We start from the raw sequence: 19,274 nt of genomic DNA on the forward strand, positions 1-19,274 counted from the left end.
GTAAAAGGTAAATTACGCCTAGCTAAGTTTGGTCATTAAGGCAAAAAAAAAATATAAGTTCGTGCGATTTACCTTCGCAAAGGTTTTAAGCCAAGCTTCTCTTGCAATTTGCGTCGTGATTTTTTTAAATTTTTCTTGCAAATTGGCGGGAAATGTTTTACGACGACTCCAAACGGCATCTGCAAGGCAGATAAATTTTCACTGCGAAGCTTTTCATGACAGAAATACATTCGGAGTGTTTGCCAAATCACAACCGAGGGTCCGGCCCCTTCTATTTAATTGAACAAATTTTTTTTCTAACTGTTCGATATTGCTTTGCCTGCAACTCGAACACAGGGCTTTCGAAGTGGTAGGCGGGGCACGGTATCAACACGCCATGGGCACCGGTCATCCAGGTACTACCTTCTGATGCGAATATTGCCCAACTCTGTATTTAGATATGTATCTGTTCTTTGTGTTTCTTTTGAATTCAGTGCAAAATAAAACTTTTTCATGAAAAGGTCGATAATGTCCGAATATTGTTGTACTTTTTTATGCGAACATCAACAAAATCCGCGTGTATAACAAAAAAAAAATATTTTGCATTTTATTAATTAACTGCAATTTTTAGTTGGTTTAGCAAAAAGAAAAAAAAAACAAGTAAGGAAGGTTAAGTTCGGGTGTAACCGAACATTACATACTCAGTTGAGAGCTATGGTGACAACATAAGGGAAAATAACCATGTAGGAAAATGAACCGAGGGAAACCCTGGAATGTGTTTCAATGACATGTGTATCAAATGAAAGGCATTAAAGAGTATTTTATGAGGGAGTGGGCCATAGTTCTATAGGTGGACGCCATTTAGGGATATCGCCATAAAGGTGGATCAGGGTTGACTCTAGAATTTGTTTGTACGATATGGGTATCAAATTAAAGGTATTAATGAAGGTTTTAAAAGGAGTGGTGGTTGTTGTATAGGTGGTCGCTTTTTCGAGATATTGCCATAAAGGTGGACCAGGGGTGACTTTAGAATGCGTTTGTACAATATGGGTATCAAACGAAAGGTGTTAATGAGTATTTTAAAAGGGAGTGGGCCTTAGTTCTATACGTGGACGCCGTTTCGAAATATCGCCATAAAGGTGGACCAGGGGTGACTCTAGAATGTGTTTGTACGATATGGGTATCAAATTAAAGGTATTAATGTGGGTTTTAAAAGGGAGTGGTGGTAGTTGTATAGGTGGTCGCCTTTTCGAGATATTGCCATAAAGGTGGACCAGGGGTGACTCTAGAATACGTTTGTACAATATGGGTATCAAACGAAAGGTGTTAATGAGTATTTTAAAAGGGAGTGGGCCTTAGTTCTATAGGTGGACGCCTTTTCGAGATATCGCCATTAAGGTGGACCAGGGGTCACTCTAGAATGTGTTTGTACGATATTGGTATCAAATTAAAGGTATTAATGAGAGTTTTAAAAGGGAGTGGTGGTAGTTGTATAGGTGGTCGCTTTTTCGAGATATTGCCATAAAGGTGGACCAGGGGTGACTCTAGAATACGTTTGTACAATATGGGTATCAAACGAAAGGTGTTAATGAGTATTTTAAAAGGGAGTGGGCCTTAGATCTATAGGTGGACGCCTTTTCGAGATATCGCCATAAAGGTGGACCAGGGGTCACTCTAGAATGTGTTTGTACAATATTGGTATCAAATTAAAGGTATTAATGAGGGTTTTAAAAGGAGTGGTGGTTGTTGTATAGGTGGTCGCTTTTTCGAGATATGGCCATAAAGGTGGACCAGGGGTGACTTTAGAATGCGTTTGTACAATATGGGTATCAAACGAAAGGTGTTAATGAGTATTTTAAAAGGGAGTGGGCCTTAGTTCTATAGGTGGTCGCCGTTTCGAAATATCGCCATAAAGGTGGACCAGGGGTGACTCTAGAATGTGTTTGTACGATATTGGTATCAAATTAAAGGTATTAATGAGAGTTTTAAAAGGGAGTGGTGGTAGTTGTATAGGTGGTCGCTTTTTCGAGATATTGCCATAAAGGTGGACCAGGGGTGAGTTTAGAATGCGTTTGTACAATATGGGTATCAAACGAAAGGTGTTAATGAGTATTTTAAAAGGGAGTGGGCCTTAGTTCTATAGGTGGACGCCGTTTCGAAATATCGCCATAAAGGTGGACCAGGGGTGACTCTAGAATGTGTTTGTACGATATTGGTATCAAATTAAAGGTATTAATGAGGGTTTTAAAAGGGAGTGGTGGTAGTTGTATAGGTGGTCGCCTTTTCGAGATATTGCCATAAAGGTGGACCAGGGGTGACTCTAGAATACGTTTGTACAATATGGGTATCAAACGAAAAGTGTTAATGAGTATTTTAAAAGGGAGTGGGCCTTAGTTCTATAGGTGGACGCCTTTTCGAGATATCGCCATAAAGGTGGACCAGGGGTCACTCTAGAATGTGTTTGTACGATATTGGTATCAAATTAAAGGTATTAATGAGAGTTTTAAAAGGGAGTGGTGGTAGTTGTATAGGTGGTCGCTTTTTCGAGATATTGCCAAAAGGTGGACCAGGGGTGACTCTAGAATACGTTTGTACAATATGGGTATCAAACGAAAGGTGTTAATTAGTATTTTAAAAGGGAGTGGGCCTTAGTTCTTTAGGTGGACGCCTTTTCGAGGTATCGCCATAAAGGTAGACCAGTGGCACTCTAGAATGTGTTTGTACGATATTGGTATCAAATTAAAGGTATGAATGAGGGTTTTAAAAGGAGTGGTGGTTGTTGTATAGGTGGTCGCTTTTTCGAGATATTGCCATAAAGGTGGACCAGGGGTGACTCTAGAATACGTTTGTACAATATGGGTATCAAACGAAAGGTGTTAATGAGTATTTTAAAAGGGAGTGGGCCTTAGTTCTATAGGTGGACGCCTTTTCGAGATATCGCCATAAAGGTGGACCAGGGGTCACTCTAGAATGTGTTTGTACGATATTGGTATCAAATTAAAGGTATTAATGAGATTTTTAAAAGGGAGTGGTGGTAGTTGTATAGGTGGTCGCTTCTTCGAGATATTGCCATAAAGGTGGACCAGGGGTGACTCTAGAATACGTTTGTACAATATGGGTATCAAACGAAAGGTGTTAATGAGTATTTTAAAAGGGAGTGGGCCTTAGTTCTATAGGTGGACGCCTATTCGAGATATCGCCATAAAGGTGGACCAGGGGTCACTCTAGAATGTGTTTGTACGATATTGGTATCAAATTAAAGGTATTAATGAGAGTTTTAAAAGGGAGTGGTGGTAGTTGTATAGGTGGTCGCCTTTTCGAGATATTGCCATAAAGGTGGACCAGGGGTGACACTAGAATACGTTTGTACAATATGGGTATCAAACGAAAGGTGTTAATGAGTATTTTAAAAGGGAGTGGGCCTTAGTTCTATAGGTGGACGCCTATTCGAGATATCGCCATAAAGGTGGACCAGGGGTCACTCTAGAATGTGTTTGTACGATATTGGTATCAAATTAAAGGTATTAATGAGAGTTTTAAAAGGGAGTGGTGGTAGTTGTATAGGTGGTCGCTTCTTCGAGATATTGCCATAAAGGTGGACCAGGGGTGACTCTAGAATACGTTTGTACAATATGGGTATCAAACGAAAGGTGTTAATGAGTATTTTAAAAGGGAGTGGGCCTTAGTTCTATAGGTGGACGCCTTTTCGAGATATCGCCATAAAGGTGGACCAGGGGTCACTCTAGAATGTGTTTGTACGATATTGGTATCAAATTAAAGGTATTAATGAGGGTTTTAAAAGGAGTGGTGGTTGTTGTATAGGTGGTCGCTTTTTCGAGATATCGCCATAAAGGTGGACCAGGGGTGACTTTAGAATGCGTTTGTAGAATATGGGTATCAAACGAAAGTGTTAATGAGTATTTTAAAAGGGAGTGGGCCTTAGTTCTATAGGTGGACGCCTTTTCGAGATATCGCCATAAAGGTGGACCAGGGGTGACTCTAGAATGTGTTTGTACGATATGGGTATCAAATTAAAGGTATTAATGAGGGTTTTAAAAGGGAGTGGTGGTAGTTCTATAGGTGGACGCCTTTTCGGGCTATCGCAATAAAGGTGGACCAGGGGTGACTCTAGACTTTGTTTGTACGATATGGGTATCAAATGAAAGGTGTTAATGAGTATTTTAAAAGGGCGTGGGGCTTAGTTCTATAGGTGGACGCCTTTTCGAGATATCGCCATAAAGGTGGACCAGGGGTCACTCTAGAATGTGTTTGTACGATATTGGTATCAAATTAAAGGTATTAATGAGAGTTTTAAAAGGAAGTGGTGGTAGTTGTATATGTGAAGGCGTTTTCCAGATATCGAGCAAAATGTGGACCAGGGTGACCCAGAGCATCATATGTTGGATACCGCTAATTTATTTATATATGTAATACCAGCCAAGATTTCAAGGGTTTTTATTTCGCCCTGCAGAACTTTTTCATTTTCTTCTACTTAATATGGTAGGTGTCACAACCATTTTACAAAGTTTTTTCTAAAGTTATATTTCGCGTCAATAAACCAATCCAATTACCATGTTTCATCCCCTTTTTCGTATTTGGTATAGAATTCTGGCATTTTTTTCATTTTTCGTAATTTTCGATATCGAAAAAGTGGGCGTGGTCATAGTCGGATTTCGTTCATTTTTTATACCAAGATAAAGTGCGTTCAGATAAGTACGTGAACTTCAGTAAATATATGTCAATTTTTGCTCTAGTTATCGTGTTAACGGCCATGCGGAAGGACAGACGGACGACTGTGTATAAAAACTGGGCGTGGCTTCAACCGATTTCGCCCATTTTGACAGAAAACAGTTAACGTGATATAATCTATGCCCCTACCAAATTTCAAAAGGATTCGTAAATTTTTGTTCGACTTATGGCATTAAAAGTATCCTAGACAAATTAAATGAAAAAGGGCGGAGCCATGCCCATTTTGAAATTTTCTTTTATTTTTGTATTTTGTTGCACCATATCATGACTGGAGTTGAGCGCATGTCTTCAACCTGTCTCTTTCCACCTCTGTCATACCCGAGAAATGGAAAATGGTCCCGCTACTAAAGCCTGGGAAACCAGCTAACATAGGTGAGTCGTATCGTCTGATATTTCTCCTATCGCCAGTGGCAAAGACGCTTGAAGCCATTTTGCTCCCTTATTTCCAAGCAAATTTGCAGCTAGCCCCTCATCAGCATGGCTTCAGAAAACTCCATAGCACTACCACCGCGCTAAATGCCATTAGCACCCAGATAAATTGCGGTTTAAATCAATACCCCCACCATAGAACAGTACTCGTAGCGCTAGACCTATCAAAAGCTTTTGATACGGTCAACCATGGCTCGTTACTGCAAGACCTGGAAGGGTCTACCCTTCCCCCATGTCTTAAAAGGTGGACCGCAAATTATCTGGGTGGTCGGCAGGCATCGGTACAATTTAGAAACGAAACATCAAAACCAAGGAGAATTAAACAAGGGGTGCCACAGGGTGGTGTCCTATCCCCACTTTTGTTTAATTTCTACATATCTAAGCTACCTTCACCACCGGAAGGAGTCACAATCGTTTCCTACGCCGATGACTGCACAATAATGGCCACAGGCCCAGGCCCAAAGATCGATGCGCTATGCAATAAAATAAACGGCTACCTCCCTGATCTCTCCAGTTTTTTCGCCTCGCGAAACCTGGCATTATCACCGACTAAATCTTCCGCGACCTTATTTACAACCTGGACGTCCCAAATGTCGACCATTTTGAACGTACACGTCGATGGCACTACGCTACCGACTGTCCTACACCCCAAAATCTTTGGTGTGATGTTTGATCAGGATCTACATTTTGGTGAGCACGCAGCCGCAATTGTTCCGAGAATTCAGAGCCGTAACAAAATCCTCAAATCCCTCGCTGGCAGTACAAAATTACCCACTGGAAGAAACTACAGGCCTGCCAAAATACTGCTCTCAGAATCGCCACGGGCTGTCTTCTTATGTCCCCAGAACACCATCTGCATAATGAGGCGAGAATACTCCCCATCAGGGAGAGAAATGAGATGCTGACCAAACAGTTCCTGTTAAATACCCAGAAACCCGGGCATCCCACCAGACATCTGATTGATAAACCAGCACCGCCTAGGGGCTTAAGGAGTCATCTCCGTAAGCATTTTGAGGAAATACGGCACCTGAGAACCCCGCCGTATGAAGCGAAAAAACACAAGCAAATCTTTGGTGAACTCCATAAACAGGCGTCGGACCTTTATGCCGGGAATTGCCCGGTGAATCCAGTACTTAAAGAAAAGTATCCAAAACTCGCGGAAGAGGAACGCATACTCCCCAGGGAAACGCGTGTCACTCTTGCTCAACTTCGTTCTGGATACTGTAACAGGTTAAACTCTTACCTATCCAGAATCAACCCGGACATACAAAATGTATGCCCCGCTTGCAATGTGTCCGTTAGAGGATATTGATGACAATTTGTGATCGGTCGCGGCTATTAGGTGGGGCGAGCATTGCTACAACAACAACAACTGGAGTTGAATGTTGACATAATTTACTTATATACTGTAAAGATATTAAATTTTTTGTTAAAATTTTACTTTAAAAAAATTTTTTTTTAAAAGTGTGCGTGGTCCTTCTCCGATTTTGCTAATTTTTATTAAGCGTACATATAGTAATAGAAGTAACGTTCCTGCCAAATTTCATCATGATATCTTCAACGACTGCCAAATTACAGCTTGCAAAACTTTTAAATTACCTTCTTTTAAAAGTGGGCGGTGCCACGCCTATTGTCCAAAATTTTACTTATTTTCTATTCTGCGTCATAAGTTCAACTCACCTACCGAATTTCATCGCTTTATCTGTCTTTGGTAATGAATTATTGCACTTTTTGGTTTTTCGAAATTTTCGATATCGAAAAAGTGGGCGTGGTTATATTCCGATATCGTTCATTTTAAATAGCGATCTGAGATGAGTGCTCAGGAACCTACATACCAAATTTCATCAAGATACCTCACAATTTACTCAAGTTATCGTGTTAACGGACGGACGGACATGGCTAAATGAAATTTTTTTTCGATCCTGATGATTTTGATATATCGAAGTCTATATCTATCTCGATTCCTTTATACCTGTACAACCAACCGTTATCCAATCAAAGTTAATATACTCTGTGAGCTCTGCTCAACTGAGTATAAAAAAAAAATTGGGGCGCTTCCCTTATGGTTTTTAGTGTTATTCTACTTACGGAAATGATTGAAAAGCAGCATTGCGAGCTCTTTTTGGTCACAGTCTCGTCTCGTTCTTCAAACGAAAGTGTTCGATTTGTGTTGGTCGGAATTTAAATATTGGATTTGTTTTCTAATTGTTGATATCTGGAAGGTGAACTACTTACATAGATGCATATATAAATAAACACATCGATATACATATGTATATATCAATTGCCATAAAAGAGCTCAATGAGTTTTGTATTTCATTGGAAACGTGAAGGTGTCTTGTGAATTAATGAACATTTTTATGTGTAAAAAAATGCAATTTGATCCTTGTGATGACAGCTAATAACAACAAATGTTAACATTTATTCAAAATATGTATGATTAATTTGGATGTACTAAAAAAAAAAAAATTTTACGATATTTTTTTAAGTGTAAACATAGCTTCTCAAGACAAATTCGGTTTGTTAAGAATAATTTAAAAAATTTTATCGACTCTGTGAAATAAAAGCAGTTTAATGCATAATTAATAAATTATTTTTTTTTGTAATAAAGCAAAAATGATGGCGAAGTTAAAGCATTTATCCGATGGTAGGTTTGACAAATTTTGTATAAAGTCCTTTTTGTGGCCCGATTAGTGTATTAAAAAAGGAGTAAAAAAATAAAAAGTTTTCGAGAAATATTTTTTAAAATAAATTAAAACGCCGAAAAATGTATAAAAGGTATAAAAAAGCAATTTTTTGAAACTAAGAAGCAATACAAAAGTTCGAAAGAGAAATATAGCAATATTAAAAAAAAAACGATGTGCTAAACTTTTTTCGTTCGCATTAAAAAAGACACATGGGGGGGGGGGGGGGGGGGGGGCGGGGACTTACAATACATCCGCGGCAGTTATGCCTGTCGTAAGAGGCGACTAAAATACCAAATTTGGTAAAGGGGTTGTGTACAGACCTATTAAATAATGATTACTAACGGTAATGATTAGCCGTTCCATTGATTATTTTCTTTAAACGCCATTTAATGATTACTTGCCATTATAATGATTAAATAAAAAAAAAACTGTAAGGCGCGATAACCTCCGAAGAGATCTAAGGCCGAGCTTCTCTTCCAATTTGCGCCGTGCTCCTCTTGATTTTCCCTACAAACTGGCCGGACGGGACCTACATGTTTTATGCCGACTCCGAACGGCATCTGCAAGGCAGATGAGTTTTCACTGAGAGCTTTTCATGGCAGAAATACACTCGGAGCGCTTGCCAAACACTGCCGAGGGGCGACTCCGCTTAGAAAAACTTTCTTCTAATTGAAAAATCTTATTTCTAAAATTTTGATGTTGCTTTGCCCGGGGTTTGAACCCAGGGCATACGGTGTGGTAGGCGGAGCACGCTACCATCACACCACGGTGGTCGCCAATATAATGATTACTTTTCAATTGATTAAAAAAATAATCAAAACAAATCATGATTTTTTACGATTATTGAAAAAGATCAAAAAAAATCAAAAAGAGAAAAAAAAAATCAAAAATAATTATATCAATTCACAATGAGATAAAAGTATTATTAATTATATCCTTTAATATTTATTTGGAAAATGGTTACTGATAAGTTGAAAGTTAGAAACATTGAATGGAAAAATTCAATTGAAATTTTTTAACATATTTGAAATTTAAAGATAATATATTGAATATAAATAATTTTTTATAACACATATAAGTGGCAAAATACACAAGTAGCACCATATTTACTCCCCCACCAGTAAAACATAGAAGTAAAATAATTTAAGTAAATTCTTTAAATAACAACTATAAAAATTAATTAATATTAAAAGTAACCTTTTTAGTTGTTGTTTTAGGTTCAGTTGTAAAATTAGATGATATATGAGCAGGTTTTAAATGGCTTATTGATACTGTTTTAATAATATTACCTTTTTGAATTCTAAATGTATTTTTGAGCTTTGATATGACCTTAAAAGGTCCTTCGTAAGGTGGATTGAGTCCTGAAATTTGATTAACTTTAATAAAAACATATTCACATTCCTTAAGTGATCTTGGAACAAAGCTCACATCTTTATTGTGATGTAAAATTTTGGTTCTAACTGTTGAAAAGTGATCCCTTAATCCTTTAAGAGTGTTTTGGGCAGAATTTTCACAATGTGTAGAAACAACAAATTCTCCAGGAATTCTGATAGTTTGTCCATAAACTAACTAAGCTGGGGATGTTTTTAAATCTTCTTTAACTGCAGTACGTAACCCTAATCATATAATTCGTAAAATTTCTGCCCAATGAATTGAATCTCCTGAAGCTATAATTGAGGTTTTTAGTTGACGATGAAATCGTTTTATTATACCATTAGCCTGTGGATTATAAGCATATGTTTGAATTTTATGTGAACCGAGAATTTTAGTGAGTTCATTAAATAGCACAGATGAAAATGGAGCACCTTGATCAACAGTAATTTTAAGAGGAACCCCAAATCTAGAAATATAATTTTGAACAAAAGTCTTTACTACCGTATGCGCAGTTATATTTCTAAGAGGATAAGCCTCTGGCCATCTTGAATGCCTACCCTGCAAAAATTGTTGGATTACGTGTTCCATTTTCATCATGTTGGAGTACCTAACAATACTCCTTTGCAATGCGTTTGCGGACCACCATCAGCCGATCATTAAATAAATAAATAAATGTAAGGCGCGATAACCTCCGAAGAGATCTAAGGCCGAGCTTCTCTTCCAATTTGCGTCGTGCTCCTCTTGATTTTTCCCAACAAATTGGCCGGACGGGACCTACATGTTTTATGCCGACTCCGAACGGCATCTGCAAGGCAGACGAGTTTTCACTGAGAGCTTTTCATGGCAGAAATACAATCGGAGCGCTTGCCAGACACTGCCGAGGGGCGACCCCGCTTAGAAAAATTTTCTTCTAATTGAAAAATCTTATTTCTAAAATTTTGATGTGGCTTTGCCCGGGAGTTGAACCCAGGGCATACGGTGTGATAGGCGGAGCACGCTACCATCACACCACGGATCAGCCGATCATTGCTCGTTTTTTAACGACAGTGATCACGACACGATGACGATCGAACAGAGTTGCCAAAAGTAAAATATTGCATGCAAATAACTAATAATAAAATGTTACTTTGGCAACTCTGATAAAATGCAACAGCGCACTGGTTTTATGTATACATATTATATTAGTTTCTTTATTCACGCAAATGCTAAATAACATAAGAATATTCGTAGTATAAAATATAAAAGTTGTATTGCCCCTCTTCATTTACTTTATTTCATTTTAAATTAAATTCACTTCGATAATTCTTTCCGACACAATTCCTTTTTATTACTTTGGCATATGATCCTCTGTGGGTGCTCCATGGAGTACTACAGTGAAAGTACTTTGGAAAGTACTCTCACGTATGTACTCTATGGAATACTCACAAACAAAGCGAGAGTAGGATCATCTACTCCTCTCCTAGGACATCGCAATGTTAATTGGAGCACATTTTTTGTATGAATACAGATTAGATTTGGAGCAGTTCTATACTCCCAAAGGAGTATTCCTTACATTATTTATAGAGTACTCGCGTTTTTTGAAGGGATATCAATAATTTTTAAAATATATCGATATCCATCAGATGGTGGAAGTGGATCAACTAAATCCAAATGGATATGTTCAAATCTATCATTGGGTATATCGACTTTTTGTATAGCTGGTTTTGTGTGCCTTGAATTTTTTGATTTCTGACAAGAAATACAGTTTGCAGCCCATAGGTTTATATCCTTTCGCATGTTAGGCCAAAAATATTTTGATTGAATTAAACGCCTAGTTGCACGAATCCCTGGATGTGATAAAGAATGTAATTTTGAAAAAATTATATCCCTCATGGAATTTGGAACATAAGGACGTGGTATTGAACCGGAAATATCACACCAAATTTTTAAATTATGAATTGGAATGATAATCTGCCTTTAATTATTTTTAGATGTTTGAGAAGACACTAGAGCTTTAAGAGTCTCATCGTTTTCTTGCTCAACATACAAAGTATGAAAATTTATATCTTTAATCGAAAGTGCATCCATTTCTGGAAACCTTGATAACGCATCCGCTACAATATTATTTTTCCCTGATATATGTTGTATATCATTCGTAAATTGTGCTATATATTCCAAATGTCGTGTTTGTCGATGAGATCGTTCCGTTTTTGAACTCAAAACATATGTCAACGGTTTATGATCTGTGTATATTGTAAATACTTGACCTTCTAAAAAATGCTTGAAATGTTTAATTGCCCTATAGATACCTAAAAGCTCCCTATCAAAAGTGAAATATTTACGATGTATATTGGAACGATTTTCCATCATCCCTTGTCATATTTACATTCTTCAGGAGTTAATTTTCTAGAAAAATAAGCCAAAGATTCCAAAGTATCGTGCTTAGATTGTTGTAAAACAGCTCCAATCGCAACATTTGAAGCACCAACAGATATAGATAATATAGAATCTGTATCAAAATGATTTAAAAGCGTGTTTTCAGCAAAAAGACGTTTTACATAGTCAAAGGATTTAATTGACTCATCAGTCCAAACAAGTGTTTTTTTTTTTATTTTTGTTTGCACGGTCCCTGAATGATCTTTTATCTTTATTGGTAAAACTATTTCGTTCATTAGATTTTGATCTGGATCGTAACTCATTAACATCAAGAGTCAGTTTATTCAAATTTTCGCAAAGAATAGAAGTTAATTGCGTTAAATTTTGAATACTTTGTTCTAAAAAAAAATTTTGTGAAATTGAAGAAACTTGCGATTGAAAATAAAGACCATAAATTTTGTCAGCTATTTTAATTTTATTATCTACACTTTCTTTATCAAAAGATGTTAAATGAGCTTGAAATTGTTGAGGCAATTTACGTAACCAAAGTTTATAAAGCAAAGCCGGTCCAATCGAACTAGAACCAATTAAACATTTCATTTCACGATATAACTTAGAAGGTTTTCTATCTCCCAGGTGAGTATTAGAGAGTAGTTGTTCTATTCGACTATCTTCAGTTTTAGATAATCTCTCACATAAAATCTTCTTTATTGTTTCGAATTTGTTTGTTAGTGGTGGAGGATTGATAACATCTGATATTTTTGTAACAACTTCTTGCGGAAGAGCAACTAAAATATTATGAAACTTCAATGTGTCATCACATATATTATTAATAACAAATTGTGCCTCCGCTGAATAAACCAAATTTCAGGATTTTCAGACCAAAAATTTGGTAATTTTAAAAATTTATTTATTGGTTGATTATTTTGAATGGAAGACATTGCAACAAAAGGAGTTGTCGAACTATTTGAAATATTTGAGGTTGGAAAAAATTTCGTGTAACTGTTGGTGTTGCAATTGTTAAATTTTGTGTAGTTATTGTTGTCACTGAACTCTGGAGAAGTATAGGATTTGAATTCGTAAATGTGGAAAGATGACTTTGATAAATTTGTGATGTGGTTGTTGGACTATCTGTAAGTGGCATGTTTTCTTCTAATAAAGTAATATTATTTTCTTGAGCTCTTGTTAAAACCATTATATTCTTTAAGGAAATGAATCATGTATATTCATAAACAAATAAACTGGAGATAGAGTTGACAAATTAAGTAAAATGTATGAATTTTTTTTTTAAATTTAATAAATATTTAGTGTTAAGATCGAAATTTTACTCACGCACATAATAATTTAATAAAAATAATTCATTAAATTGTTTATATATTTGGGATAGTTGATTGATGAGTTTAAATAATTTGTATGCTCTAGTTGTTGATTGTAATTAAATTTATTGAAGAATTATTGATTGTTGTTTATTTATATTGAAGTATTTGATAGAAGAAAAATGTCTATCGCACCATGCAGAATTTGGTGTTTTATATATTTGTAATGGTTGAGGTTTTTATTGATTGTTTCATTTTGTCACTATTTTGATACAATTTTAAGAATCTTTTATTATTAAAATTTTTTATCAAAATTCTTTGTAAATGTTTTTCCTTTAATCAAGTCTAATTTTGCATTATTAAATTTTAAATTTATATTTTATTTCAAAACAAATTTCACTATTTAAAAAAAAAATCAGATTCATTTAATTCTTATTTGTCTCTTTCTTAATTTAGATTTGTGGCATGGTTCAACTATATGGTTGGCTCATCTGTACAATAACAAAATATGTCTGTTCAAATTGTCAAAATATGTGTATTGGTGTTGGTGCGGATGGTATGGAATGGAAACATAAAACTTAGCAGTTTTTGTATGTGTAAGAAAATGTTGTCAATGTGTTGTTTTCATTTTGAGTTTGCCATCTCCTTTTGACAATCCCATCGACCATGCAATGAAATAAATAAAATCAGCTGATGAGATGAGCCAACCATATAATTGAACCATGATTTGTAATCCATGGTTCAAATCTAAAAAGTTTCATTTTAATACGTATGACACTAAACTATTAAACAGACTATTAATTGGACGTACATATAGAAGAGACTATCTTATCAAAATTAAAGCAAATATTTCTGATCAGTGTAGTGTATGTAATACTATAGAAATTGCTGAACATCTTGTTTTCCATTGCACCAAGTTTGATAGAGTAAGAAACAAATATAACATTTTCAATAAATTTAATACATTAAGTGAATTATTTTATATGAAGAATGTGGATAATTACAATGTTTTGTTATCCTTTTTTACATGAGACAAAGTTAGACAAGGTTCTATGGTTGTTATTTTATGCTGAAATGTATACAAGAATATTACTATAGGAAATATAAGTTAGAAGATATATAAATAATTGGTTTTTTGCTTTGCTTGTAAGCATTTTGCTTTGTTTGAATTTGTTTTTATTTTTTGTATGTGTTACTTTTATTTTGCTGCATATGTTAAATATGTATTAAACTTTAAACTAATTTCTAAATGTTTAATAAAATAAAAATAAAATGTATAATCAAAAAGTTAATAAGTAATTAAAAAAAAAATAAAAATTGGAAAAGAATGAAAAATTTACATTTAAAAAAAATATATATAACTAGTATATATTAAAGTAAAAATGTATACTAAGATATAAAAGGTCAAAAGAAAAAAAAAAATGGAAAAAAAGAACAATTTACAGTTTAAAAAATATGTATAAATATTATATATTAAGCATTAAAAAAAAATAATAATAATAAATTAAAAAAAATATATATATACATATATATAATTAATATATATTCATCTTAGGTTTGATATACAAGGTTATTTTATGTGAAGTATGTATCTGAGAATTTTTTTTGTGTTCTTTTATTGAAGTATATTCATTTTATGTGTATGCCGCTCACTTTTGAGACCATCAATCAACTTTCTTATGTGGATATGACATGCTCGCTATGCAACTTTTAAAAATCAATTCAGTTTTCTATATTTTAAATATTTTGAGCTCATGTGAAGAAGTTCAAGACGCATTATATACATAAATTGTAAATTTTCGACTAAAACTGGATTTACAAAAAGGAAAATATTAAAGGAAACTTTGTGCGACGGGTATTTACGTTGCGGCATGTGTTAGCTGCTTAGGCACTTCTGAATGTGGCATGTATAGTAGTACCCTTTTACGTTTGTTAACCTGGCGATTTAAGAGGCAATTTAAAAGTCCTCTTGCCATTTATTGGAATTGGAACATTCAATTCCCAAAACTGGAAAAAAACCATGATTTGTAGTAAAGAAGATTTTACCACTATGCTTATATAGTCGATATGTATCTTGCTGTATTTTCATTTATTTAGTTCATTGTTCTAATTTGTTTCAAAGTTTATATGTATTTATTTGTTTCACTAATTTGTATGCGTTCTTAGTTAAGAAGAACAATTATTTTCCGTTGAAAATATGTTTAGAACTATAATTCTACTTCTTCTCATATTTAAACGGTTTTATTTAGCTTGAGTTGACAGGCAGGCCGCATGCACGGCCGCACGGCCGCATGCATGGCCGTTGTGAACGAATTTTGTAATTGAAATTTAAGTAACTTTCCGATAAGCTACAAGCTTGAAACTTGGAATATAGTTCAGAATCCGATGACAATGCAATAATAAAAAAAAAATCGCCGCTAGGTGGCGCATGGATCGAGATATTCGCAAAATTCGCATTTGTGGTCCGATTTGGCTCATATTTGGAACACATAATACATAAAAAAAAATCGCCGCTAGGTGGCGCAAGGATCGAGATATTCACAAAAATCGTATTTGTGGTCCGATTTGATTTGGTCCATATTTGGAACACATAATACATACATGAATAGAAATGGACCTATGATGCCCGATTTGGCTCATATTTGGAACAAATATTGCATACAGTCCAGTAGAAGTGACATCAAAATATTTTGGAGTTGGAGGAGGGACAAACATACGTGGCGCAGAGTCGAGTAAAGTCTTTGGAAGGATTATGTATTGAGGACTTAGGTTGTAACAAATTGTCAGGAAAGAGTCCTTGTAATAATGAGTCACTAAATGAACTAAATAGAATGAGAAATAATAGGCAATTAAATAAAGACTAAAAACTTGAAAATAAAATAATTAAAAAAAATTTTTAAGTTAAACGGTTTTATTAAAAACAATACTTACATGAAATAATAATAATACGAAAAGCTAGAAAATAATTAGGTAGGTCCTAGGTACTAGTCATCACACCCCTTATCAATCTAGGGCGTTGATCAGACAATTAAATAAAAGCGTTGGACGCGTCATATTTCTATTGATAGTCATAAGTAAAACCAACTGAACCTTAATCAGGTTATGCTACGCCTCACATTTTTAGAAATTTCACGCGTCCAACGCTTTTATTTAATTGTCTGATCAACGTCCTAGATTGATAAGGAGTGTGATGACTAGTACCTAGGACCTACCTAATTATTTTCTAGCTTCTCGTATTATTATTATTTCATGTAAGTATTGTTTTCAATAAAACCGTTTAACTTAAAAATTTTTTTTAATTATTTTATTTTCTTCTGTAGTTAATATTGTCTAATAGGGAATTCCAGATAAGGAGGATCGCCATTTATATCAATTCACAATGAGATAAAAGTATTATTAATTATATCCTCTAATATTTATTTGGAAAATGTTTATTGATAAGTTGAAAGTTAGAAACATTGAAGGGAAAAATTCAATTGAAAATTTTTTACATATTTGAAATTTAAAGATAATATATTGAATATAAATAATTTTTTATAACATATATAAGTGGAAAAATACACAAGTAGCACCACAATAATCAAAAGTATTTGTCTTTTAGGCCTGGTATATATTTGACGCCTGCGTATCTTTTATTTTCGTTTTCAGGTCTATATCTTAATAAATTTATCTGGGATATAACAACCTTTGGTTAGACAACTGATCATGATGATGAAAGGCAACTTAGAGGATCGCTCCAGTTGGAAGTTAAGCTATTGTAACGAATTTAGTGCAATTCCGGTTATTTGCAACCTTCTACTAACGTTCGAATCACTAAACTGTTGAATAAATAACTCCAATATTCATTAATGCAAAATGGCCTTTATTCAAGTACTTTCAAAATAACACTTCTATTGGTCGACAGATACGTTGCTTAATCAAACTGATTGTCGTGCCTCTACTATTGCTGCTCTTTATACTCTTCGATTTCCTCGTTCCATACTTGTAGGCGTTTCCAGAATTTACTTAGTTACTGCTATAAAATTATAACTACAGATGCACGTGTATAGCTTCTCATATGCGCGTGTATATGTGAGTGACACTTCGACAGATAATTGCCTACTTTTGGGAGCATCTCAGATTAGATATATGCATGTGTTTGTACGTCTCTTCTTCGCTGCGTGTACGTATATATGTGTAGACATAATGATTGATTCGTTTATGTAAATACAAGTGACTGCCTGCTTAATTGTTGTTGTGGCTTCATTTACTTAGCATTAGACTAGTGATGTGAGTATCACATAGTGTCACTAATATTCGTCACACTGACCTCCAACTAAGTCTGATCGTCCCGATCAGACAAATCTCTCGATCTAACCGCTGCTAGCCCCTCCAAATGAACCACCCTTCTATTTCGTGGTTTCCCAATTGTTTGTATGCGGTAGATGACATCACTGATCCTCTTCACAACTCTGCACGGGCCTTCCCAACTGCACCAAAATTTGGATGGAACACCTTTCCGCTGGTGAGGGTTGTATAGCAGTACCAAATCTCCCTCCAAGAAACCTTCCTTATTATAGTTCTTGTCGTACCTGTGTTTCATCCTACTACTCATTACCCTGGGCCGTTCCCTCACACTCTGTTCTTTTGCCAATGAACTACATCGCAGAGCTTGCGCTTGACGGATTGGCTTTGCATAATCAGTATCGTTCCCACGTTTCACAACAGTAGTGCGCTTCGGCTTGAAACTACCCTCGCATTCTTTTTGGGAAATTCTTTCCTTCGTTTCCGTGCACCCCTTTGGTTTTGTCAATGCCAGTGTTTCTCTCGCAGGTACTTTTGATTTCGCTTTATTTGGCCCATTCGATCCATTAGCCTTTACCTTTGACTTTCGTGGTCTTTGTCGAGTCTTCTCCACCAGTACTCGATTACTGCTGAAACCTTTCTCCAAACTAAAGTTAAGTGGTATATCCAGGTTCTCATAGCGCATATTCCTTCTTTGCCTGTCGATCCTGATGTCAGGGTCAACTAAGAAGTCCACTCCCAATATGACTTCATCAACGATCTCTTCCACAAAGAATTTGTGTAGAACCATGACCTTCCCAATTAAGACTTCACATACCTCTTTTCCCTGGACTTGGTTATACTTTCCAGTAGTTGTACGCAATCTTGCTCCAGGTAATGACTTTACTCTCCTGTTGACCAAATCAGATCAGATTTAACAATGAGATGCGCCCGTATCTACAGTCAGTACACGCTCCTTTCCATCCACATTTCCTTTGACGGTAAGACTGCTCGATTTCCTTCCAGTTTGCGATATAGGTATCACACGACATTCAATAGCTGGGGCAAGTTCTCGATGTTTACATCTGACTCGCTCTTGCTCATCTCCTCCAGCTTTGCGTTTACGACCAGCCAAGTTGGAACAACCACGACCGGTGCTGCAATGGCGTGCAATATGCCTTGGGTTACCCGCTCTTGAAACACTTCATAACTTCGGCATATTTCTGTTGTAATTCCTTCAGTGCTTCCAAAGTTGTGTCTATCCAATCAGGCCTTTCCACTTCCACGCGATGATCTTTGTATGCGGGCTTACTCAAAAGTGACGCTGTTTCCTGAGTCAGTGCATGGGATACCGTTTCAGCAAATGTTGGCTTTGGGTTCGCACATGTAGCTCGTTTCGTTTCGATATCCCGTATTCCATTTATAAAGCTCTGAATTTTAACCCTCTCGATTTATTCCACGGGTGCATCTGCATTTGCGAGATGAGCCAATCTTTCAACATCCGACGCAAACTCCTGCAAAGCCTCATTCGCTTTTTGGTAACGGCTTTGCAACTCAATTTGGTATATCTGTTTTCTATGCTCGCTTCCATAACGTCTCTCGACAGCGACCATCAATGCTTCATAACTGTTCCGTTCGTACTCTGGAATAGTCTGTAAGATTTCAGCTGCAGGACCTTTCAATACCACGAACAGTGCAGAAACCTTATCTTCCGCATTCCAGTTGTTCACTGCTGACGTCTTCTCAAATTGTAGCTTAAAGACCTGGAAAGGAACAGAACCGTCAAAGGATGGTGTTTTTACCTTTGGATTACTCGTTGAAACTGCTGGGCGATTTAGTTGCAACTGCTCGATACGTCCTCTCAAAGTATCCACCTCGGTCTCGATTTTTTCCTCAAACTGTAAAATTTTTGTATCTTGCGCCTCCAACTTCGAGGAAATGCGTCCTTTTTTCTCTTCCAGTTGAGCAGAGATCTGCGATGATATCTGTGCTGAAATTTGCGCCGACATTTCGGATATTCGTGCCTCTTGTGCTTAATCTTCGCTGTTATACGGTTATCCTGCGATTCCAGCTGAGATAACATTTGCGACGACATTTCGGATATACGCGTTTCTTGTGCTTC

At 35.9% G+C, this 19,274-nt stretch overlaps 1 protein-coding gene across 3 annotated transcripts in view; it reads left to right on the forward strand.

Moving 5' to 3' along the window:
• The first annotated feature begins 7,307 nt into the window (after window positions 1–7,307).
• Window positions 7,308–19,274, forward strand: part of ndl (serine protease nudel) — a 64,549-nt gene continuing 52,582 nt past the window's right edge. The window contains exon 1 of one of the 3 annotated variants that reach the window (XM_067787507.1): window positions 7,308–7,804. In XM_067787507.1, coding sequence (XP_067643608.1) covers window positions 7,774–7,804 — 31 coding nt within the window. In that variant the 5' untranslated portion in view covers window positions 7,308–7,773. Of the gene's footprint in view, window positions 7,805–7,859; window positions 7,936–19,274 lie in introns of those variants that run through there. The other 2 variants (XM_067787510.1, XM_067787508.1) reach the window with 2 other exon arrangements.

This window comes from Eurosta solidaginis, chromosome 5 (genome assembly GCF_040869045.1).
Source record: "Eurosta solidaginis isolate ZX-2024a chromosome 5, ASM4086904v1, whole genome shotgun sequence".
NCBI lineage: Eukaryota > Metazoa > Arthropoda > Insecta > Diptera > Tephritidae > Eurosta > Eurosta solidaginis.